Source organism: Petromyzon marinus, chromosome 75 (genome assembly GCF_048934315.1).
Source record: "Petromyzon marinus isolate PM22_M1 ecotype Great Lakes invasive population chromosome 75, UKy_Petmar_22M1.pri1.0, whole genome shotgun sequence".
NCBI lineage: Eukaryota > Metazoa > Chordata > Hyperoartia > Petromyzontiformes > Petromyzontidae > Petromyzon > Petromyzon marinus.
In genome coordinates, this window is record NC_133741.1 from 1,335,637 (window position 1) to 1,360,143 (window position 24,507).

General features: G+C 49.6%; 1 protein-coding gene across 1 annotated transcript in view; it reads left to right on the forward strand.

Annotated features, from left to right (window-relative positions):
* Positions 1-324: 324 nt before the first annotated feature.
* LOC116957484 (dual specificity tyrosine-phosphorylation-regulated kinase 2-like) overlaps positions 325-24,507 on the forward strand; it is a 28,458-nt gene continuing 4,275 nt past the window's right edge. The window contains exons 1-12 of the mRNA XM_076056442.1: positions 325-1,471; positions 2,894-2,996; positions 6,096-6,250; positions 6,811-6,947; positions 9,547-9,663; positions 10,667-10,805; positions 11,645-11,726; positions 12,754-12,926; positions 13,651-13,711; positions 15,911-16,028; positions 16,825-17,232; positions 21,428-21,878. Of these exons, the coding sequence (XP_075912557.1) occupies positions 1,418-1,471; positions 2,894-2,996; positions 6,096-6,250; positions 6,811-6,947; positions 9,547-9,663; positions 10,667-10,805; positions 11,645-11,726; positions 12,754-12,926; positions 13,651-13,711; positions 15,911-16,028; positions 16,825-17,232; positions 21,428-21,878 (1,998 nt within the window). The 5' untranslated portion in view covers positions 325-1,417. The remainder of the gene's footprint in view (positions 1,472-2,893; positions 2,997-6,095; positions 6,251-6,810; positions 6,948-9,546; positions 9,664-10,666; positions 10,806-11,644; positions 11,727-12,753; positions 12,927-13,650; positions 13,712-15,910; positions 16,029-16,824; positions 17,233-21,427; positions 21,879-24,507) is intronic.

The window sequence follows — 24,507 nt, forward strand, 5'->3', positions numbered from 1 at the left end:
ACACAGATACACGTAGATTCACACATAGATAGCCACAGACTCACCACAAGAGACCCATAGACCCACACACAGAGACCCGTGTACGCATCTTCAGGCCGCATGGCTCACAGGGCTATACCTAATAAATGAAACTTGAGTCGATCTAGAGGAGGCCCAGCCAGCGAACCAGCTCAGATTTTCCCGCCACCTCCACTCGCCCAGGGCGGAAGCGGAAGTAGCCGCGGGGGGTGGTGGTGGGGGGAGCCAGGGGGGGGCACAGGGCGCGCGAAAAGGGGCGTGGTCACGAGCGTTAGCGACACTTGGGGCGTGGCTAGAAGGGGCGTGGCTACGACGCGCGATCTTCAACGTCACCGGTGACATCACAGCACCACGTGATTACTCAGAGTTCGAGACAGGCGTAGGAGGCAGCTGCTTCTGTTTCTTCGTCATCGTCGAGAAGCTTATGCTGAAGCAATCCGAGAAAAACTTTTGAAGAGGTGTGTGGGTCCGTGTTGTGAGTTCGTGGGGAGGGTGTGGGTCCGTGTTGTGAGTTCGTGGGGAGGGTGTGGGTCCGTGTTGTGAGTTCGTGGGGAGGGTGTGGGTCCGTGTTGTGGGTTCATGGTGAGTGTGCGTGTCCGTGTTGTGGGTTCATGGTGAGTGTGTGGGTCCGTGTTGTGAGTTCGTGGTGAGTGTGTGGGTCCGTGTTGTGAGTTCGTGGGGAGGGTGTGGGTCCGTGTTGTGGGTTCATGGTGAGTGTGTGGGTCTGTGTTGTGGGTTCATGGTGAGTGTGTGGGTCCGTGTTGTGAGTTCGTGGTGAGTGTGTGGGTCCGTGTTGTGAGTTCGTGGGGAGGGTGTGGGTTCGTGTTGTGGGTTTATGGTGCGGGTATGGGTCTGTGTTGTGGGTTCTTGGTGAGTGTGGGTCCTTCTTGTGGGTTCTTGGTGAGTGTGTGGGTCCTTGTTGTGGGTTCGTGATGAGTGTGAGGGTCCATGTTGTGGGTTTGTGGGGATGGTATGGGTGCATGTTGTGGGTCCGGGGTGAAGGTGTGGGTCCATGTTGTGGGTTCGTGGTGAGTGTGTGGGACCGTTTTATGGCTTCTTGATGATCAAATGGATCCGTGTTGTGGGTTTTTGGGGAGAATGTGGGTCCGTGTTATGGGCATGGTGAGTGTTTGGGTCCATGTTGTGGCTCCAGGGTGAGGATGTGGGTTCGTGCTTGGGATGTGAGTCCGGGTTGATCATGCGAGTAAGTGTTGATGATGTGAGTCCCTCTTGATTCTGTGAGTCTGTGTAGTGATGCGAATCCACGTCCTTGTGACATGGGTAATAGTGTCGTCGCGCTCTCCCTGACTGCTCCACGTGCCACTCTCCTACACTCCCGTCCACCCCACCCATCGCTTATCCACGCAGAGACCCTTGGGAGCAGCGCGCGAGAGTCGCCATGAGCTCTACGCAGCAAAACGACGACGGCGCTCTCACAATCAACACCATGAAGGTACGCATAGAGCCCTCCACTCGTGTGGTGAAGTATGCGATCTCCACTCTGCGTGTGCCTACCTGTCTACATTGGTGTGCATTTGTACGCACGCCAGAGTGTTTGTATCTCCGTATGGAGCGGTATTGTAGTGGTTAGTGCGCTGTGCTATGATCCCGGCAGAGAAACGAGTTTGATTCGCGCTCACGGCCAATACCATTGACGATTATTTGAACCGGTCCTGGGCCTCCCTTAGATAAACTCAGCCTCAAATGAGTACCTGGTGTGGTGTATAAACATCACCACTGGGGAGACAAAGGCGGCTGGGCGTAGTGCTGGCCAACCACCCCCTCGTGTGCCGTGCCGACCTTCATAGGTGCACGCTAACAGCACTTGCCCCAAGTCTGTAAAGGCTATACGGGGGAATTTTTTTCGTATGTGTGGTCAAAGGATGGCTCCCTATTGGTCAACCATGTTACATATGATCTGGTAATTGTTGCTCACTCAGAGGAGTTAGAGGCACTGCTGCTGAACCTGGATCGTGCCATTCAATGGTGGGGCCTTTCCATCAGCCCCACTAAAACTTAGCACCTGCCTGGGTATTTTCTAACATAAGACACTCCACCCCCACAACTCCCAATTGATGATGGGGCAATTGTGGAGAGATTGGAGAGTTTTCCATACCTGGGCAGTGTGCTCATGACCGGCTCCAGTTTGACAGCAGGGGTCTCACTCCGAATCAGCCGAGCAGCATTATCTTTTCATCAGCTGGATAAGGCTGTGTGGAAGCTAACTGGTCTGTCGCTCCACACAAAGCTTTGGGTCTTCTCGGCCACAGTCATGCCCTCCCTTATCTATGCTTGCAAAACGTGGACCCCTTTAATGGAACATCAACAGTTAGATACATTTAGGCTGGGCAGCCGACAACCCATCCTGGATTAAAAAAGGGTTTAACCAGGCTGGATTGTGCGATGAGCTCGCAAATACTTGAAAAGTTTGGACAAAGTCCCATCGGTGAGCTCCACCGGCAATCAAGGCTGTGTAGGCTGGGTCATGTAGACTGCATGCCCAGTCATCGCATGCCTAAACAGCTTTTCCTCAGCCAGATAGAGGGGCCTAAATGGGCGCAGCATGGGCTGTAGAAGATATCGAGTGATGTGTTTATGTATGTGTATGTAGGTGTCTATGTATGTGTAAAGAGTAGACCAGTCCGGGATCGGGTGAGCACAATGTTCCTTATTTCGCATTCTCTTAACTCCTTTCCCGCTGAGAAAGCGGCCCGATCCCCGCCTCTTCCGCTGACGTCACCCCTTTCCGGGGAGTCTCCTCCCTCTATTGCCCCAACTGCTCTCCCCTTTGTCCTTCATGACGTCACCCTCTCGTGGGGACTTCCTCTAATTCAAGTATATCTTCATATGTGTGTCTATGTGCGTGTGTATGTAGACGACCCCAGCTGGAGAGGCAGTGAGCCATGCCATGTCTGGCACCACGTGGAGCGCGCTGTCCTCGGCTGGCACGGCCTCCATCCGCAGCCAATCGCCCCAAGGTGAGAACAGCGGCAATCATAAAACTGGCTTCTGTGTTTGTTGTTGTGTTTAGTTTGTTGCCCCCCCGCCCCTTCCCCGCACCTTTTGATTAGTGCAGTTCACTATGTACGCTGAAAAATAAGTTCAACATACATACACTACACTGCTACACACTACACTAATATACACTACACCACTATGGTAAGTTGATAACTTATCTCATTATAATTGCTTCATGTTTAGTTTGTTTGTCCTTCGTCCACGCCTTCGATTAGCGTGGTTGGCTATGTACAGTGAGGGAAAAAAGTATTTGATCCCCTGCTGATTTTGTACGTTTGCCCACTGACAAAGAAATGATCAGTCTATAATTTTAATGGTAGGTTTATTTGAACAGTGAGAGACAGAATAACAACAACAAAATCCAGAAAAACGCATGTCAAAAATGTTATGAATTGATTTGCATTATAATGCGGTAAATAAGTATTTGACCCCTTTGCAAAACAAGAATTAGTACTTGGTGGCAAAACCCTTGTTGGCAATCACAGAGGTCAGACGTTTCTTGTAGTTGGCCACTAGGTTTGCACACATCTCAGGAGGGATTTTGTCCCACTCCTCTTTCCAGATCTTCTCCAAGTCATTAAGGTTTCGAGGCTGACGTTTGGGAACTCGAACCTTCAGCTCCCTCCACAGATTTGCCATGGGAATAAGGTCTGGAGACTGGCTAGGCCACTTCAGGACCTTAATGTGCTTCTTCTTGAGCCACTCCTTTGTTGCCTTGGCCGTGTGTTTTGGGTCATTGTCATGCTGGAATACCGATCCACGACCCATTTTCAATGCCCTGGCTGAGGGAAGGAGGTTCTCACCCAAGATTTGACGGTGCATGGCCCCGTCCATCGTCCCTTTGATGCGGTGAAGTTATCCTGTCCCCTTAGCAGAAAAACACCCCCAAAGCATAATGTTTCCCCCTCCATGTTTGACGGTGGGGATGATGTTCTTGGGGTCATAGGCAGCATTCCTCCTCCTCCAAACACGGCGAGTTGAGTTGATGCCAAAGAGCTCCATTTTGGTCTCATCTGACCACAACACTTTCACCCAGTTGTCCTCTGAATCATTCAGATGTTCATTGGCAAACTTCAGACGGGCATGTATATGTGCTTTCTTGAGCAGGGGGGACCTTGCGGGCGCTGCAAGATTTCAGTCCTTCACGGCGTAGTGTGTTACCAATTGTTTTCTTGGTGACTATGGTCCCAGCTGCCTTGAGATCATTGACAAGATCCTCCCGTTGTGAGGAGCGCCGCAGGTGCCCCTGAACAACCCCTAGTATTATAAATTACTATACACTACATCGCTATATTACATTGAGATCGTATTTCTTAGGAACTGCTTTTTGGCGTGTTGAATTTTGTGCCCTTCCTCCCGCACCTCTGATTTGCACAGTTGGCTTTGTATAGCACAAAAGTGTTCAACATAGTACAAACACACACTCACAGACACCCAGACAAATAGAGACCCACAGGGATTCACAGAGACACTGATAGATTAGCACGGTTGGCTATGTACAGTGCCAAAGAAGTTCAACTTATACACAACCACAGAGAATCTCAGACACCCAGAGACCCATAGAAACCCACAGAGACACTAGCAGCTTAGCACGGTTGGCTACTGATGGTGCCAAAGAAGTTCAACACACACATACATACACGTATGGGTAAGGACCAAAGTTACAGATCACGGCTTGCAGACGCGGTTGCTGTGTCCAAGCAATCAATATTCTGCTTCGTGATACAACGATAACAGTCCGAGGCCACAAACAAGACAACAACACCACACAGCAGTCCCCCCAATTCAATTGCACATGAACCTTGAACGAGCAGAACGGACCAGAGTTTTAGTTGTTCCGTTTGACACGGGGTAGTTGGGCTGTCGCGACCAATATTATTCATGAGGTTTTTGTTGTGTTAGATCGTGTAAGTATCACTCTTGGGTCGTTAAACCCACCACCACCACGCATCACACAACCAGCTCGTGAAAGTTTGTTACGTAAACACAAACGTGGTCAATTAGTTACTTGTTCAGCACTAACTGGTGTGTTGGAGACTGAATAACTGGTGTGTTAATAGATATCCGTTGTAATCTAAATGAATACATTAACCATAAGTCAATTTGCCTGTTCGAATCGAGAGTCTTAAGTTCAACTGCTGCGCAATGGATGGTGGTGATTGCATCTACATCTGCAGAACATGAAGAATCACTGGCATCTACATCTACAGAACATGAAGAACCAGTGGCATCTGCATCTGCAGAACATCAATAACAAGTGCCATCTACATCTGCAGAATATGAATAACCAGTAACATCTACATCTACAGAACATGAAGAACCAGAGGCATCTACATCTGGAGAACATAAAGAACCAGTGGCATCTACATCTGCAGTAAATGAAGAACCAGTGGCATCTGCATCTGCAGTGCATGAAGAACCACTTGAACACGTAGACTTTCGAGACCAATATCATCCATTATAGAGGTTTTTGGGTTAGATCGCGTAAATATATAAATTTGTCGTTAAAACCCACCACCACCCAAAAACAGCCAACTAGTAAGGGTTGCCACGTAAACAGAACATGGCAATTCGTCACTAGTACAGCACTAACTAGTTGTAATCACTGGCGAAACGTTGTACTCAGTTTGTAATTGTTTTGGCTCGGCTCTCCAAAACGCCGGTGTGCTGTACTAGTGACGAATTGGCATGTTCTGTTTACGTGACAACCCTAAGTAGTTGGCTGTGTCGGGTGGTGGAGGGTTTTAACGACACATTTATATATTTAAGCGATCTAACCCAAAAACTTATTATGCATGAAGAACCAGTTGCATCTACATCTGCAGAGCATGAAGAACCAGTTGCTTCTACATTTGCAGGAGATTATACAACTTGTAAAGCCATTCCCCATGTTTAGTGTACACACCATACAACATGTTTGGAATCGACAGGAGTAAAGTAGGACTTACAGACAAATCGACTTACGACCAGACCTCTGGAACCTAACTCCTTCATAAGTAGAGGAGTCCCTGTATCATGTTGTCTGTTTGTTGTTGTTTATTCATTCTCACGTCTGGCAGCAATCCTGAACCTATTCGGGCCTCATCTGAGCCGGCGCGAGCGTAAGGAGCTTGCCGCCATGCGGGAGGTTTGGTACTTCTCCCTGGATAGCGGCGACAGACCCGGGGGATTTTCCAATGGCGGTTACGACAACGATGAGGAACACTACGTGCCGGTGAGGCCTTCGCTCGTACACAAAGGGGATTACTACCGCTAATGCTGCTGCTGCATATATCTATCATCTATAGCTGGGGACATGATGATGATCATGACAAGAAGACCAGAAGACGCCTTTTGGCGTCTTCTGGTCCAACACCAATGGAGACTAGGCTCTAAGAAAAGCTGTCTCGGGTGTGGACCAATCAAATTCAAGGACAGTGCATATTATTATCAGAGTTGTCTTTTTTGTTTGCATTTTGACTGCTTGTGTTGTGGTTATTGCAAACATGATGCCTTGAATAAAGGTGTCAATTTTTGTGCCAGTAAAAAGGGTAAATCCTATTCCTATTACAGATCACGTTTGCAGATGCGGGGTTGCTGTACCCAGCACTGCTGCTGTTAATAGATTACGTGTAAGTGACTGATCCCATGCGTGACAGCTCTGTCCAAGCGAGCCCTGGATCAACGGGGTGGGGGGGATGTTTGTTGACGATGGAGCTGGTGCTGATGTCCACATGATCTCCATGTGACCTCCGCATGACCTTTGCGTGTGACCTCCCTCCGTGACCGCTGCAGGTCCAGCACGAGCACCTCAACTTCCGCTATCAGGTGCTAAATATGATCGGAGAGGGAGGTCAGGGCCTGGTGGTAAAGTGCCTCGACCACAAGACCAACAACCTGGTGGCCGTCAAGATACTGGCGTCGCCTTCCAAGTACGTGAGACTCCTATAGAACCATAGACATCCACAAAGACCTATAGAGATCCAGAGACTCATATTGAACCACAAACTCGCAGAGACCTACGGAGATCCAGAGATTCATATAGAACCATACAGAGCCAGAGACCTTTTGAGATCGAGAGACTCGTAGAGAACCATAGGGACCCACAGAAACCCACAGCAACCCACACTAAAACTAAATATATATTTTTTATTTTACCAGGTAAGGCCCCACTGAGCTTTGTAGTTCTTTTTCAGAAGCGACCTGGTGATCATCAAAAATGATAGCCCAACAAAGTGCCTGATATCACCATCATCATCATCACATGGAAATATATAGCAGTAGCAGCAGCAACCAAATTACTCTGAAGTTGATTCTAAATGTGGAGGGAAAAACTGGAGGACCCGGAGAAAAATCTACGTGACGACCACGGGGAGAGAGACATTTAGAATCGACGTCACGCATTTAGAGTGTTTGGCTGACACTATAAATGTCCACGTAATGATAAGCCACTTCGTTGCGCTATCATTTATGATGGCCAGATCGCTTCTGAAAAAGGGCTACACAGAGTAGTGGGCCTTACCTGGTAAAATAAAAAAGGTGTTGAATAGTTTATAATTTAAAATCTTTTTGCAGTTTATAGTTTATATAGCTGATACTTACAATAGTTTGTAATTTAAGCAGTTCATAGATTCTCCCAAATTGTCATGCCCAACCAACCAGCACCTAATTCTAGATTTAAAGCTTTCGTGACTGCAAGGATCCATACTCTTTGGTTCTATTCGGTAAAGTCACGTAGGTAAAAAAAATAAAACAACAAAAATCACGACGTTTCGGGCACAACACAAGTGGCCTTCATCAGGTGAAGGGATCAGGCTGTCTCGAGGACAGCGCTGGAGTGAAACACAGCCACGCTCAGACCGCGGACCTTTAAGCTGTGTGCGAGCAAACAAGGTGTCTTGACAAAGAAATTAGCATAACAAATAGCATTTGATTGGCCGATTTTAGAAAAGAGGTGGTGTACGTGCCGGTGGACTTCTTCTGCCGTGGCTGGTCACTGTTACAACGCTGTGGGTGATCACGATATAAGTTTCTCCGATACCAAGGTTCTTTGCAAACCCACGGGTTTTTATCAGAGATTTGTTCACGAGGCAATTCAGATCTACAAACGCAGACATAATTTCAACCGAGAAGATGGTTTCAAATTAAGCAACCATTGGAAAGATGTTCTAAATCGAACTGAACATTAAACTAATTTCAATGGTACAGTATATTTTTCAAGTAGTGCTACCCCAAACTTTCGATGCTCTTATAAATTCCCTTTTCACACCATCAATAGGTAAACTCCCCCCCCGCCCCCGCGCCAAACGGCAAGTCAACCGGCACGTACACCACCTCTTTTCTAAAATTGGCCAATCAAATGCTATTTTTATGCTAATTTCTTTGTCAGGACACCTTGCTTGCTCGCACACAGCTTAAAGGTCCGCGGTCTGAGCGTGGCTGTGTTTCACAACCAACACCCGCCATGGCCCCCCTCATTTACATTTAGTTTTCCCCCATGACCAATCAGATTTGAACGGATCTCCACCTTCAAATCCGATTGGGAGCCCTAACGTTAGCCTACCTCAGCCTACGCCAGTCTATGCTGCTCCCCCTGGAGTAGCTCCTGGCCAATCTATGGTGTAGTGTATAGTGTCGTGTAAAGTGGTGTAGTGTATAGTGTATTGCATCGTGGTGGTGTATGGTTGTGTAATGTACAGTGTATAGTAGTTTGTACGTACATACGTTGAACTTCTTTGGCACCGTACGTAGCCAACCGTGCTAATTGGAGGTGCAGGAGAAAGAAAAACAAAATACACTTAAGAAGCAGTTCAAAAACATGAGTTTGTCAAACTAGATGATGATTTAAGAGTGCACAGCTCCCAGTGGCTTCCTAATGTCGGAAGGGAAAGAGCGTTCCAGATTGTCTTTGAAGCGCCACATTTGAAAGCGCCGTGCAATGATGATGCGGTGACCCTATTTGTCCGACATTCAGCCAAAAGTGTAATGTATAGTGTAGTGTATAGGAGTATATAGTGTAGTGTATAGTGTAGTGTATAGTATAATTATGCATAGCAGTGTATCGTGTAGCGTATTGTGTAGTGTATCATATAGTATCGTGTATAGTCATGTTAAATGTAGTGTATCGTGTAGTAGTGTAAAGTAGTGTATAGTGTAGTTTAGTTTAAAATACAGTGTAGGGTATAGCAGTGTAGAGTAGTGTATAGTGCAGTGTATTGTGCAGTGGATATACAGTAGCATCTGAAAGCACCGCGGCGAGCAGCCAAAAGCCGCTGCCACTGCTGCCACTGCGAGGATGATGACCGGCCAATGAGAGTCGAGCTCGTGCGTGCACGATTTTGGAACTGGTGTAAGAAATTGTATCCTGTGGAATGTTGAATTATTGATTCATTTCCTAAACAGAATTGTATCTCTCGGGTAAGGGGAGGGAGGCAATCACTTCAGCGAGTAGCACCCACATTGACATTGCCGTCATTGTATTTTGTGGACTTCCTCTCTATCCCTTTCTGCGTGCGATCGCCACTCACAAAGCCCCATGGACGAGAAGTCGCAAAGCAGGGAGCTGCGGATATCCCGGGAGCTCCAGAGCGAGCGCAGCGATGTGGACCATGGCGTGATCAGAGTCCTGTCCACTTTCCACTTCCGTGGGCACAGCTGCATTGTCCTGGAGCTGTTGAAGTACGCACACCACCACCACGTGTATGCGTGTCTCTCCACCCCTCCCTATGCCACCCACCCCCCCCCCCTATAGCGTGGATACTTTTGAGATGCCCAGCGCCACCCACGTGTCGTGATATCGTGGAGCCCCCCCCCCCCCCCCCCATTACCCCCGTGTAACCTGTAACAGACTGTAGGGGCAAGTGCTGTTTGTAGCAAGTGGCAGCACTGCCTACACATACCACGGCCTCTAATTTGAGTTGTCCTGGGGGGAGGCCTGAGACAGGTTGTTCAGATAATTCGCTATCACTGGCGGTGGTGGTGGTGAGCGGGAATTGAACTCGGGTCTCTGCCAGGTTCGTAGCACAGTGCCAGCTGCTGCGTCTACCGCTCAACGGTGGACGCACACACGCACACACGCACACACACACACGCGCACACACACCTGCAGACGCAGTGGCCACGCTCGAGCCTCTCAGGGGAAGGCCCTGGGTTCGATTAAAAAAGTCGGGCTCCTTTCTGTGTGGAGTATTGTAGATTCTTACCGAAACTCAAAATATATTAAAAGTATATATTTTTTTATTTACCAGGTAAGGCACACGATTCTATATACGTATAGCTAATTTTCAGAAGCGACCTGGGTATCACAAATGACAGCTCGGCCAAGTGGCTTATCATCGCGTGGGAATTGATAACAGCAGACAAATACTCGAAAAACGCGACGTCGATTCGAAATGTGGTAAATGGACAAACCAGAAGACCCGGAGAAAAATCCACGTGATCACCACGGGGAGAGAGAGGCAAACTCAAAATATACAGCGGACATCAGGGTCAGGATCAGAATCAAACCCATGATTCTCCTCTATACCAGACGAGGTAGTGAACATCTCCTAACCACCATGAGATTGTCGTTATCAGAATCGACGAAGCGCCGCAGGGGGACGGCACTGACGCTGCGCCATTGTTGCTGTCATTGCTGCCTTTCCCCTCACAGGGCGAACCTGCATCAGGTGATTAAGGAAGCGGGCGAACAGCACATCGACATGGACATGGTGAAGACGTACACCTGTGGCATTCTCCTCTTCCTGTCCCACGTCAAGTCGAGGGGCATCGTCCACGCGGACATCAAGCCGGTGAGTGGGTACGCACGCGGCGCTAAGGCTCGCGCGCGTGACTTGGGTGCGGAGGTCGAGTCGCTAATCTGGAATGAGGAGGTGGTGGTAGCGGAGGCAGGGGTCACGATACACCTCTGGTGAAGATGATCTGGTACGAGCGAAACCGCAGTGTGGAGAGTCGATTCGCTGTTGAGGACTCGTAGCGCAGAGAAATCCCAGTCACAGGGATCGCAGGGTCGATGCGTTATCTCCATCTGATTCCCCTGTTTAGTACAGGCAGTCCCCGAGATACGAACATTCGCATTCATACACGTCCGCACTAACAAACGTCCACACTCACGAACATCCGCAATAAATGAACGGACCGCCGTAAGACGTCTGACTCATGACTTGCGAACTGAACCACAGAACTATTTTGTTCGGCGGAGCGATCCTCCACAAAGATGTAAAAAGTCTCAGCATCCCACGTGACCCACAACAGTGAAACCATTCCGACTAAATGTAAGTGAAAATAACACCAATTTATTTTTGCACTGCTACTGGCCGGAGGGGTGGTTCAAGGATTTGACGTTCGTTTGATGCATCATGTACAACATTTCATCTAATTTATGACTTCATTAGTGGAACCGCAACACATCTTATGACTGACTGTACGTACAATTAATTGGCGAGTTCTGACGTACGAACAAATCCAACTTTACGAATGGATCTCAGGAACATAGCCCGTTTCGTAACTCAAGGACTGCCCGTGTGTATACATGTATTGTGGCGGTGCGTCATCGATCCACTGCTGGCTGAATGCTATCCCCATAACCTCTCGAGTGTCAATCCCCTTCCTGCTTCTCCTCTTCGTACAGGACAACGTTCTGGTCAAAGACACTGTGGCTGGCACCGTGAGGGTCACAGACTTTGGGTGCAGCTTCTTCATGTACAGTCAACGTGAGTGGCGTGTCTTTGTTTTTTGTCTCTGACTCTGTATGTGTATGTGGGTGTCTGTGTGTGAGTGTCTGTGTGTGGGTATATCTATATGTGAGTATATGTGTGTACATGTGACTGTGTGCTGATGATGTTGATCAAAGCTCTTTGAGTTCCACAAAGACAAAGATCCCCTGTGTAGCCTAAGCAGACTGTAGAGGCATGCGGTTTTAGCGAGTAGCAGCTATGAAGGCCGGCACTACACACGAGGGGTGGGTGTCCAGCACCCTTTGTCTTCCTAGTGTCGATGTTTACTACACACGCCGCAGCCAGGTACTCATTTGAGGCTCATTCGACCTATCGGAGGCCCAGGACCGGTTCAGATAATCGTCACCAGTGTTGATGTCGGCTATGAGCAGAAATCAAACTCGAGTCACCGGGTTCGTAATGCAGTGTGCAAACCGCTGCAGCCACCTCTCCCCACACACACAAAGACAGAGACACACAGACACACACACGGTGAAAAAACCAACCACCATTTGCTACTAAGTGGCGGTGACGTCACCACGGCGCCTGTGTCAGGCTATGTGCACCTTCAGGCAAAATTTAGTGTTGAACGCAACGCTGGCAGGAGGCCACAGGACAGACCCAGCAGGTGCCATGCGGTTAACTGACTAAGATGACTGACAGATGAGTGCATAGCTTTAACAGACTGTAGGACGAAGTGCTGTTAGCAAGTAGCACCTATGAAAGCTGACACGACACACGATTTGATGAGTAGCCAGCAACACGTCCGGCCAACTTCATCTCCCCAGTGGTGATGTTTACACACCACACCAGGTACTCATCTGAGGCTGAGTCAACCTTGGGGAGGCACAGGATCGGTTCAGACAACCGTAACTGGCCATGAAGGGGAATCCAACTCGTCTCCGCCAGAGTTCGTAGCGTAGCGTAGTGCTAACCGCTACACCACTGCAACCCAGCCACAGACATATGATGACACACACACACATGTACGTATATATATTTATAGTTGTTGTTATTGCTGCAGCCCCACACGTGGGTAGGACACGGTTCTACGTGGCCCCGGAGCTGCTGCTGGGCTACCTTGTCACCTATGCCATCGACATGTGGGCCCTGGGTTGCACCGTGGCCGAGTTGGTTACCGGCAGGGAGCTCTTCTCGTCGCTGAGCAACGAGGACCACCTCCCCTGCTGCATCGAGGTAACGGAGCAGGCGGTCTGGGGCGGTCCGGGGCAGTCCGGTCCAGTCTGGTCCGGTCTGATCTCTCTCTGCTAAAAGCACTTGCGCACCAAAAAAATCTGTTAACTAAACTGCTTTTTGTGTTTAGTTCATTGTCCTTCCCCCACACCTCCAATTAGCATGGTTGGCTACGTATGGTCCGAAAGAAGTTCAATATACACACATACAAGGCGATACGGGGCTCTTTGACTTTGTGCATACGGGGTCAAAGATCGTTGTCTTTTCACACTGTGTACACAAGCTGAAGCCGATGATTCCCCGTATAGCCTATAACAGACTGTTGGGGCGAGTGCTTTTAGCGAGAACCTATAAGAGCAGGCACAGCACACGAGGAGATGGGTGGTCAACACCTCGCCCGGCCGCCTTTGTCTCCCCATTGACAATGTTTACACATCGCAGCAGGTACTCATTTGAGGCTGAGTCTACCTAGGGGAGGCCCAAGACCAGTTCAAAAATCGTCATTGGTGTTAGCTGTGAGCGGGAATGGAATCTGGGTCGCCAGGTTGATAGTGCAACGCTCTAACCACGACACTCCACACACACACACTCAGATAGTCTATGTGTGTGCCACAGTGCCGGCATTGCTAGGCAGTCCTGCTGCTAACTCGCTACTAAAAACAGGGCTCTGTCGAGGCTAAGACTGTTGTGACCCTTTTGTCTCTGTCTGTAAACCCCGTGTCTGCAGATTCTCGGGAAGCCCCCAAGATGCTTGGTGGATGGAGCCCCCTACAGAAATCAATACTTTGGTGAGTTGAAGGGTTGGCGGTGGGCGGGAGCGAGCTAAAACTATAACCTCTTTGTATTTACCAGGGATAAGGCCCCGACTGAGATACATAGCTTTTTTTTCAGAAGCGACCTGGCCATCACAAGTGATAGCAGCTCAGCGAAGTGGCTGATATCATAATCATCATGGCATGGTAATTTATAGTGGCAGCCAAATACTCTTAAATGCACAGTTCTACAGACTTATACAGAACCAGAAACCCATACTCATGTAGAGCCATACTCAAAGAAAACTATAGAGACAGAGACGCATATAGAACCATAGACACCCACAGAAACCCACAGGCCCATACTATTGTAGTTACATAGAATGGGTCACTACGGCGCGTAGCGCTGGTTACTGACAGAGAGGAAATATGGGCGTAACAGCCGACTTGCCAGCCGAGCATGGAATGCCACGGAGTGGGTCACTAGGGTGCGTGGCGCTGGGTGCTGGCAGAGAGGGGCATATGCGGACGTAGCACCCCGGCCGGCTGGCGGAGCACTTGATAGGCCTGGGTAAGGGATGTGGGGCAAAGTTGACCGAGGGGACACGTGGGGTATAGCCCAGAACCTTCTGGTGGGTTCCAGAAGGGGGCGTAGCCAAGGGCGGAGCCAGGCAGGGGACACATGGAAGGTGGCCCAGAACCTTCTGGTAGGTTCCAGAAGGGGGCGGAGCCGGGGGCGGAGCCAGGCCACGCCGGAGGACATAAAAGGGAAGTACCGAGGCTGGATAGGGGCTGTCTGTTGGTGGAATGGAACCCAACGTGCTAAGTCTTCGTCTCCGGCGTCGTGGTTCAAACAGCGTGCCGGCTGCTCTGACCTGTTTGTAGTTATCCCGTGTGTGAACAGTTTCTAAAAGTGTAGAATAAATGTATGTTGCCTCCTACTTATTAGTGTCTCAGAAGTGATTCACTACACTAACACTAAACTATTTTAATTTTGAAAGGTTTGATGCCCCCCTGAGCTATGCAACTCTTTTTTCAGAAGTGACATAGCTATCACCAAATGATAATAGCTCGACAGAAGTGGCTGATATCATTACGTGGGCATTCATAGCAGCAGCCAAATACTCTTAAACGTATGATGATTCTAAATGTGGAGGGGAATAAACCGGAGGACCTGGAGAAAAATCCACGCGATCACCAAGGGGAGAGAGAGAGATGCAAAATTAAAATATACAGCAAGCATCGTCAGGGTTGTGATTGAACCAACAACCTCCTCCATACTATGCGAGGTAGTCAACATCTGCTAGCCACCGTGGCGCCCGGATTCAGTTTCACGGGGTGGCACTGGTGCTGTTGTTGTTTGGGCCACTCAGTAACCCCCTGTGGTCATCAAGAACCATAGGTTTGGTGAGTGGGTGGGTAGGTGAGTAGGTATGGTCGATGGGTGAGTGGTTGAGTGGGTCCGTAGGTTGGAGAGTGCGTGGATATATGGGTGAATGGGTGTTTGAGTTAGTGGTTAGGTGGGTGAATGGGTGTGTCGGTAGGTGTTTGAGTGAGTGGGTGTGTCGGAAGGTGGATGGGTGCATGAGTGGGTCTGTAGGCGGGTGAGTGAGTGAGTGCGTGGGTAGGTGGGTGAGTAGGTCGGTAGGTGGGTTTGGTGAGTGGGTGTGTGGCTAGATGATTGGGTGAGTCGGTAGGCGGGTGGGTGAATGAGTCGGTGGGTAAGTGGGTGAATAGGTGGTTGGGTCTGAACATGGGTGGGTGAGTGGGGGAGCGGGTGGCTGAGTGGGGAGTGGGTGGATGAGTAGGTGAGTGAGTGGATAGGTGGGTGAGTGGTTTGGTGTGTGAAGGGATGAGTAGCTCGGTGGGTGAGTAGGTACGTGGATGGGTGGGTAGATCGGTAAATAGGTCGGTGGATGGGTGGGTGAGTGGGTGGTGGAGTGGGTGGGGGAGTGGGTGGCAGAGGGGGTGGCAGGGTGGGTGGGGGAGTGGTGGGGGAGTGGGTGGGTAGGTGAGTGGGTGGGTGGGTAGGTCGGTAGCTGGGTGGGTTAGTGGGGAGGTGAGTGGTTTGCTGGGTACATGAGTGGGTTGGTAGGTAGGTGAGCGAATGGGTTGGTGGATAGGTGAGCGAGTGGGTTCATAGGTAGGTGGGTGGGTAGACAGGTCAGTGGGCGACATGGTGGTTGGTGACTCTGTATCTCTCTCTGTCTATCTCTTTCTCTGTGCCACCTGCAGACCGTCGGGGCAAACCGTACAGCCCAGAAAAGCGACGGATACCGAGAAGGTACCCCCTGGAACGCATACTCTGGGGACACAGCCAACAGCTGATAAACTTCATCAGCTGCTGCCTGCGGTAAGAACCAACAACAACCGCGATTCGCCACTAAGTGGCGGTGACGTCACCACGACGCTTGTGCCAGGCCATGTGCACCTTGAGGCCACGTGAAGCGTTGAATGCCCGCGGCCAGGTCACGGGGCAGACCCAAGTGCCACGGGTCGACTGATTAAGATGACTGAGATGACTGGCTGATGCACCACCTGTGCCTCCTACTGTGTCAAGTTGCTGTGCTTTAGCCACCCGGCGCTCCGCTCGTTGTTGTGAGCGTTGCTCCTCCGCCCTCCGTTGTTGTTGGAGGGCGACTGCCTCCAACTGCCCAGTAGCCTACTTCACGAGCCTCCTCCACAGAGGCCGATCTTGACACCGCTGGTACCAGTCATCGGCAAGACCACTCAGCTCCACGTCCTCCTGTACCACATCACTCCATCTCTTCTCTAGCCCGTGCCGCCTCCTCTGAATGAGCAGCTATTACCAAATCAACCAAATCAATCAAATCAAATAAGTACCACACCCACCAACACCCTCCCACCCCACCATCCCCACCCACATCTACCCACCCCCTCTCATCCACCTAACCACCACTCCCTCCCACCCCCTCCACCCCCCAATAATTACCCCACGCCTATAGAGACCCACAGAGACCAATACTTACAGAGACGCATACGGATCCAAAAAGACCCATAGAGACACACATAGAACAAACGTATAATGAACGTTACCACGCGTCTGTCCTTCCCCCTCCTTGATCCCTACCCCCTCCACCCCCATGCCCCTTCCCGCGATCCCTCCCCCTCCCTGCATCTCTCAACAGATGGGATCCCAAGATCCGCATGACGCCCGAACAGGCGCTGCGTCACAGCTGGCTGCAGACCGCGGCCACGACCACCACAACTAGCGCCACCACCACCACCACCACCAACACCACCACCACCAACACCACCACCACTAGGATCCCCATCGCCACCAACACTGCCGCCACCACCGCCATCACCGACAGCAGCGCCAACGCCACCACCACCACCGCCACCACCACCACCAGCACCACCACCACTGCCAGCGCCACCACCGCCAGTGCCATCGCTGACAGCGCCACCACCGCCACCACCAAAAGGATCGCCAGCGCCACCACCACCACCAGCGCCACAACCACCAGTGCCACAATGATCAACACCGCTACCACCACCACCGCCACTCCTGGCTCTGGAGCTGCCGACCCACGGTAAGCCTCTCTCTCTGCTGTGTGGCATGGAGATGTTGACTATCTCGCCTGGCATGCAGGGGTCGTGGGTTCGATCCCAACTCTGACAATGCATGCTGCTGTATATTTAGAATCCGTGTCTCTTGCTCTCTCTTTCCATGGTGGTTGCGTCGAATTTTCTCCACATTTAGAATCGACATCACGCGTTTAGAGCATTTGGCTGTCACTATGAATATCCAGACGATGATGATGATGATGATATAAGCCACTTCGTTGGGCTGCTATCACTTTTGATAGGCGGGTCACTTCTGAAGAATATCTACATAGCTCATTAGGCATTACCTGGTGAAATAAAAAGCTTAGTTTTAGTACGGGTCTCTGTGGGTTGCTGTGAGTCTCTGTGAGTCCCTTAGTTCTGTATGATTCTCTGGATCTCTATAGGTCTCTATTAGTATGGGTCTCTGGGAGTCGTTATCGGTCTCTATGAGTATGGGTCTCTGTGGGTCTGTATGTGTCTCTGCAAGTATGGGTCTCTGTGGGTCTGTATGGGTCTTTGTGAGTATGGATCTCTGTGGGTCTGTATGGGTCTCTGTGGGTCTGTATGGGTCTCTGTGGGTCTGTATGGGTCTCTGTGGGTCTGGAGGGGTCTCTGCGAGTATGGGTCTCTGTGGGTCTGGAGGGGTCTCTGCGAGTATGGGTCTCTGTGGGTCTGTATGCGTATCTGTGAGTATGAGTCTCTGGGGGTCTGTATGGGGATCTGTGGATCTGAATGATTATCTGAGTATGGGTCTGTACAAGTCTCTGCGAGTCTACTGAAACGTGCTTTTCGAGGATTTGGCTGCCGCTAATGAATTCCCACCGGACGATGATATCAGCCACTTAACTGAGCTGATATCACCTGTGATAGGCAGGTAAATTCTCTGAAAAAGAGCGACATAGCTAAGTGGGGCCTTACCTGGTGAAATACAAAAAGTTTATTTTCAGTATGGGACTCTCTGGGTTGCTGTGGGTCTGTATTGTTCCATATGAGTCTCTGGATCTCTATAGGTCTCTGTGAGTATGAGTATCCGTGGGTATATATGGACTTCTGTGAGTACGGGTCTCTGTGGGTCTGTATGTATCTCTTTAAGTATGGGTTTCTATGGGTCTCAGAGTCTGTAGGAACATGCATTTAGAGGATTTGGCTGCTATGATGAATTCGCACGTGACAATGCTGATAATATCAGCCACTCGTTGAGCGGCTTTCACTTGTGATGGCCAGGTCGCTTCGCTGAAAGATAGCCACATAGCTCAGTGGGGCCTTACCTGGTAAAATAAACAAAAAATTGTTTAGTTTTAGAGTCAGTCAGTCAGTTAGTCCACCCACGGGCAATGGCGGGTGGTGGGGGTGCGAATGGGACCTCTGGCTAAAACAATACAATTCTCACGACGTTTCGACTGCAACACAAGCAATCATAATCAGGTGTGAAAACCACAGCAAGAAAATTTGAAAACAGTGTCGGTTTTTTTAATGTTAGCACCACAGAGAGCGATTTGACAGTTTGTTCAGATGGACGAGTCCATCTATGTTCAGAAAAGAGGAGGGGGAAGACGAAAATAATGGATGCGGTCTGAAAGCCACCTTAAGCGTGATCAATCAATTAAGACCCGAAATGGTTTATCAAATCCTTCCAATGATTGCTAAGCCAGAATCCATCTTCTCGGTTGAAAATGTCTCTGTTTGTATATGTGGATATCCTCATGAACGAATCTCTCATGGTAGCTAGATGGCTTGCAAAGAACCTCTGTCTTGGAGAAGTCAATGTCATGTGAGCCTACTGAATTATACCAGGGATCTGCTACGGCCGAGGTGTTGGTCCTACCGTGTTTCAGGTCTGCTTTGTGTTCATGAATGCGGTCCGAGACATGTCGTTTGGTTTCTCCAATGTAACTACTATCACAGAGGCAACTTAGTTTGTAGACGCCAGGGTACTGTATATCCGGAATCACATCTTTTTACAGACGGAACCAGATCACAGATGTTATGTAATGTGTTGAATCGGACCTGGATCTTGTGTTTATTCAAGATTTTGGAGATCTTTTTTGTGATCCCCGCAATGTAGGGTAAAGTGATGGTTTTGAAAGGCTCCTCAAGAGGGTCTTTCTTCATGGTTGGAGTGATAGCTTTTGCAGTCACACCTAAACACATACCAGTTAATGATATCATTGCCCAAGTAGACGTGGCTCTCAAGGGCCTGGGTCACATCGCTGCAGACATAGCAATATCTGAAATCGCTGCAACCCTCAAAAACGCTAAGATGCCAACTAGCAACCTCAGTAAAGATGAGCGTTTTGAATTATATAAATTAAAAAAGAGGGATGACATTGTCATCCTCTCAGCCGACACGGGCAATGCCACTGTCATCATGGATAAAATATAATATAACAAAATTCAAGAATTACTCAACGATGGCAGCTATACAAAAAATACAAAGAGATCCCACCAACAGCCTCATCATGAAAACCAACAAAATCATTTCTGATTCAACCGCATTGATCAAACCAAACAGTTCTCGTTGAAACCTTCTGCTGCCAGGCCACCAAGATTATACGGCTTACCAAAAATACGTAAAGTAGATACACCCCTTCGTCCCATTGTCTCTACTATCAACTCCCCCACCTACAAACTGGCTCGTTTTCTGTCTGAAATCCTGCGGCCTTTCACTGGAAAAACCACCTCTGCGGTATCAACAATCAAGGGTATTTCCCTGTCCCCAGACGACCTGCTTGTCAGTTTGGATGTAGTTTCCTTATTCACCAAAGTTCCTGTACCTGACACCATCGCAATCATTGAAGACTTGGTTCATCAAGGACTAAACACTGAGGTACCCCCCCTGGTGACACACTGCTTAACCAATACATACTTCACTTGGAATGGAACTTTCTACAAGCAAACTGAGGGCACCCCAATGGGCTCCCCCCTATCTCTGGTTGTAGCCAACATTTTCATGGAGCAATTTGAGACTGACGCCAACCAGACTGCCACTCTGCGCCCAACCTTATGGAAGAGGTATGTGGATGACACTTTTGTCATCTGGCCACATGGCCGGCCTGCTCTAGAACTATTCTTCGAAAGATACCCATACGGATGCTTACCTGAAACCGGATTCCCACCACCATCCATCCCAGAAGAATTCCCTCATCAAGACTCTGCACCATAGAGCCCAATGCATATCCGACCAGGAACACATAGCCAGTGAACTCAAGCACGTACACCAAGCTCTTAAGGCTAATGGTTATTCCGACTACACAATCCGTAAAGCTATCACTCCAACCATGAAGAAGGACCCTCTTGAGGAGCCTTTCAAAACCATAACTTTACCCTACATTGCAGGGATCACAAAAAATATCTCAAAAATCTTGAATAAACACAAGATCCAGGTCCGATTCAACACATTACATAAAATCCGTGATCTGGTTCCGTCTGTAAAAAGATGTGATTCCAGACATACAGTACCCTGGCGTCTACAAACTAAGTTGCCTCTGTGATAGTAGTTACATTGGAGAAACCAAACGACATGTCTCGGACCGCATTCATGAACACAAAGCAGACCTGAAACACGGTAGGACCAACACCTCGGCCGTAGCAGATCCCTGGTATAATTCAGTAGGCTCACATGACATTGACTTCTCCAAGACAGAGGTTCTTTGCAAGCCATCTGGCTACCATGAGAGATTCGTTCATGAGGCTATCCACATATACAAACACAGAGACAATTTCAACCGAGAAGATGGATTCTGGCTTAGCAATCATTGGAAGGATTTGATAAACCATTTCGGGTCTTAATTGATTTATCACGCTTAATGTGGCTTTCAGACCACATCCATTATTTTCGTCTCCCCCCTCCTCTTTTCCGAACATAGATGGACTCGTCCATCTGAACAAACTGTCAAATCGCTCTCCGTGGTACTAACGTTAAAAAACCGCCACTTTTTTCAAATTTTCTTGCTGTGGTTTTCACACCTGATGATGATTGCTTGTGTTGCAGTCGAAACGTCGTGAGAATTGTATTGTTTTATATTTTTATTATTTATTGTTTCCCTTCTACGTGACTTTACCGAAAGAACCAAGAATATGAATCCCTGCAGTCACGAAAGCTTTAAATCAAAATTTGGACCTCTGGCTGTAGTCGCGGTATGCTGGAGCACTGCTGTGGTGCTGCATCTCTCTCCACAGAGCGGAGCTGGAGCAGCCCCCATCATCATCATCAATATCCTCACCGCTCGCCCAGAACTCAGGAGATAGGGCGGAGGATGTGGAGGAGGTGGTGAAGAAGGAGGTGGTGGCGACGGAGGTGGAGAAGAAGACAGGGGATGAGGAGAAGATGGAGACAGATAAGGACGAGTCTGAGGACGAGAAGGATGACGAGGAGGACGACGAAGATGATGACGAGAAGGAGAAGCATAACGACAAGGAGGATGACAAGGAGGACGAGGAGGACAATGACAAGAAGGATGACGACAAGGAGGAGGACAAGGACAATGACAAGGAGGATGACAAGGAGGATGACAAGGAGGATGTCAAGGAGGAGGATGATGACAAGGAGAAGGATGACAACAAGGAGGATGACGACAAGGAGGAGCACAAGAAGAAGAATAACGACAAGGAGGAGGAGGGGGAGGACAAGGCACAGAAGGAGGACAACAAGGAGGACGAGGAGAAGATGGAGGAGGTGCAGCAGGAGCAGGAGAAGAGGAAGCGAGGGGGCCTAGTGTGTGTGGGCAGGGCGCTCCGCTCACTCCGCTCGCTTCTCCGCCGCATGCTGCTGTGTGGTGGCCGGCCCACCACACAGTAGGGGGTGGCGGTGGTGGTGGAGTCGGTGCCAACCACCACCACCACAAGCAGCACCATGCACCCACCACCCACCCCTGCATGATACCACACACATACTACACACACAGATACACACCACACTCACTCACCACACTGACAACACTCACCACCATGGAACAGGCTGTGGCAGAAGACTGAAGAGCAGACACCAGAAATGGACTGGACACTGCACTCACCACACGCACCACACACACACACCACACGCACACACACTACACTCACCACACTCCCCACACACACACCACACGCACACGCACTACACTCACCACACTCACCACACTGACCACACGCAGCACACACACACACTACATGCACGAACACCACACTCACCACACTCACACCACACGTACACACATTCACCACACCCACACCACACATACACTACATTCACCACATGCACACCACACGGGACTAGCCTAGTAGTGCATCCAGGCACCGTTACCCCGGGCTCCCACCCATGCGAGTTTTCATCCGATGGCAGTCCTCAAGGGGATGACCTCGCCAGCAATTTCCAGGACATGGAGGGGTGGGGGGAGTCGCCCCCCAGGGAGTGGAGACGAAGGGGGATGCCTGGTGCAGACAATGGCCAGAGCCTGCCTGTCCATGTGATGTGTTAAGAGTTAGGATCCATAAAAAGTTATAATGTATATATATCATTGTTGTATGTCGTTGTTTGTATCTCGTTTTATAAACCCTCGAGGACTCAATATAATGTTGCAATGTTTCGCGAGTGCTGCCTGGCTCGTGAGGATTCATGATGGTCGTGTGGATAGGGTTCCCAATAGCCATTTCGGTGGGGTTTATAATGGCCGTGTTGGTGGGGTTCACTATTTCCATGTTGGTGGGGCTCACATTGGCCGTGTGGATTGGGTTCACAATGGCCGTGTGGATGGGGCTCACAATGGCCGTGTGGATGGGGCTCACAGTAGCCGTGTGGATGGGGTTCACAATGGCTGTGTGGGTGGGGTTTCCAATGGCCGTGTTGGTCGGGTTCACAATGGCTGTGTGGGTGGAGATCACAATGGCTGTGTGGGTGGGGGCTCACATTGGCCGTGTGGGTGGCGCTCACAATGGTAGTGTGGGTGGGGTTTATAATGGCCGTGTTGGTGGGGTTCACTATTTCCATGTTGGTGGGGCTCACAGTGGCCATGTGGATGGGGTTCACAATGGCTGTGTGGATGGGGCTCACAGTAGCCGCGTGGGTGCGGCTCACAATAGCTGTGTGGGTGGGGTTTACAATGGCCGTGTTGGTCGGGATGGCCATGTGGATGGGGCTCACAGTGGCCGCGTGGGTGCGGCTCACAATGGCCGTGTTGGTGGGGTTCATAATGGCTGTGTCGGTGGGATCATAATGGAGAGTGGGTTGGTGGGAGGATGGATGGTAAAGTGTGTGGGTTGGTGTGTGGGTGGGTGTGTTATTAAGTTAGTGAGTAGCTAAGTGAGTGGGCAGGTATCATGATGAATGAATGGGCAAGGGAGTGAATGGGTTGGTGGGAAAGTGAGTTGGTGGATGAGTGAGTGTGGGTGAATGAGCGGCTGTGACGCGAGTCAGACAGGGCAGAGTGGTGGCATTAACATCGTGACTAACACCACCACCATAATCACCATCATCACCATTGACTTACCAGACAGAGACCCACAGACTCACCACACAAAGACCCATAGACTCACCAGAACGAGACTCATAAACTCATGACACAGAGACCCATAGACGCAACACATAGAGATCCATAGACTCATCAGACACCCATAAATAGAGACCCATAGACTCACCACACAGGGACAGAGACATGTAAACTTATACATAGAGGCCCACTGACTCATCACACAGAGGCCCATAGGCTCATTACACAGAGACCCATAGACTCCTAAAAAAATATCCATATATTCACGACAAAGGACCAATAAACTCACCATACAGTGAGCCATAGACGCGCCACATAGAGTCCCATACACTCATCAGAGACCCGTAAATAGAAATACATAGACTCACCAACAGAGATGCCTAGACTTTCCACACAAAGACCCATAAACTCATACATAGAGACCCACTGACTCACCACGCAGAGACCCATACACTCATTACTGACCCATAAATAGAGTCCCATAGACTCACCACACAGAGACCCACAGACACACCACACAGAGACACCGAGACCCATAGACTCACACACAGAGACCCATAGACTCACCACGTAAAGACACATAGCCTCCTCACACAGAGATGCGTCGACTCACATACCCTTAGACGCAACAAACAGATACTCATATACTCACATATAGAGACCCACAAACTAACACATAGAGACTCACAGACTCACCACACAGAGACTGATAGAGTCACCACACAGAGACCCATAGACTCACCACATAGAGACCCATACATCCGTCAGGTACCCATAAATAGAGATCCATAGACTCAC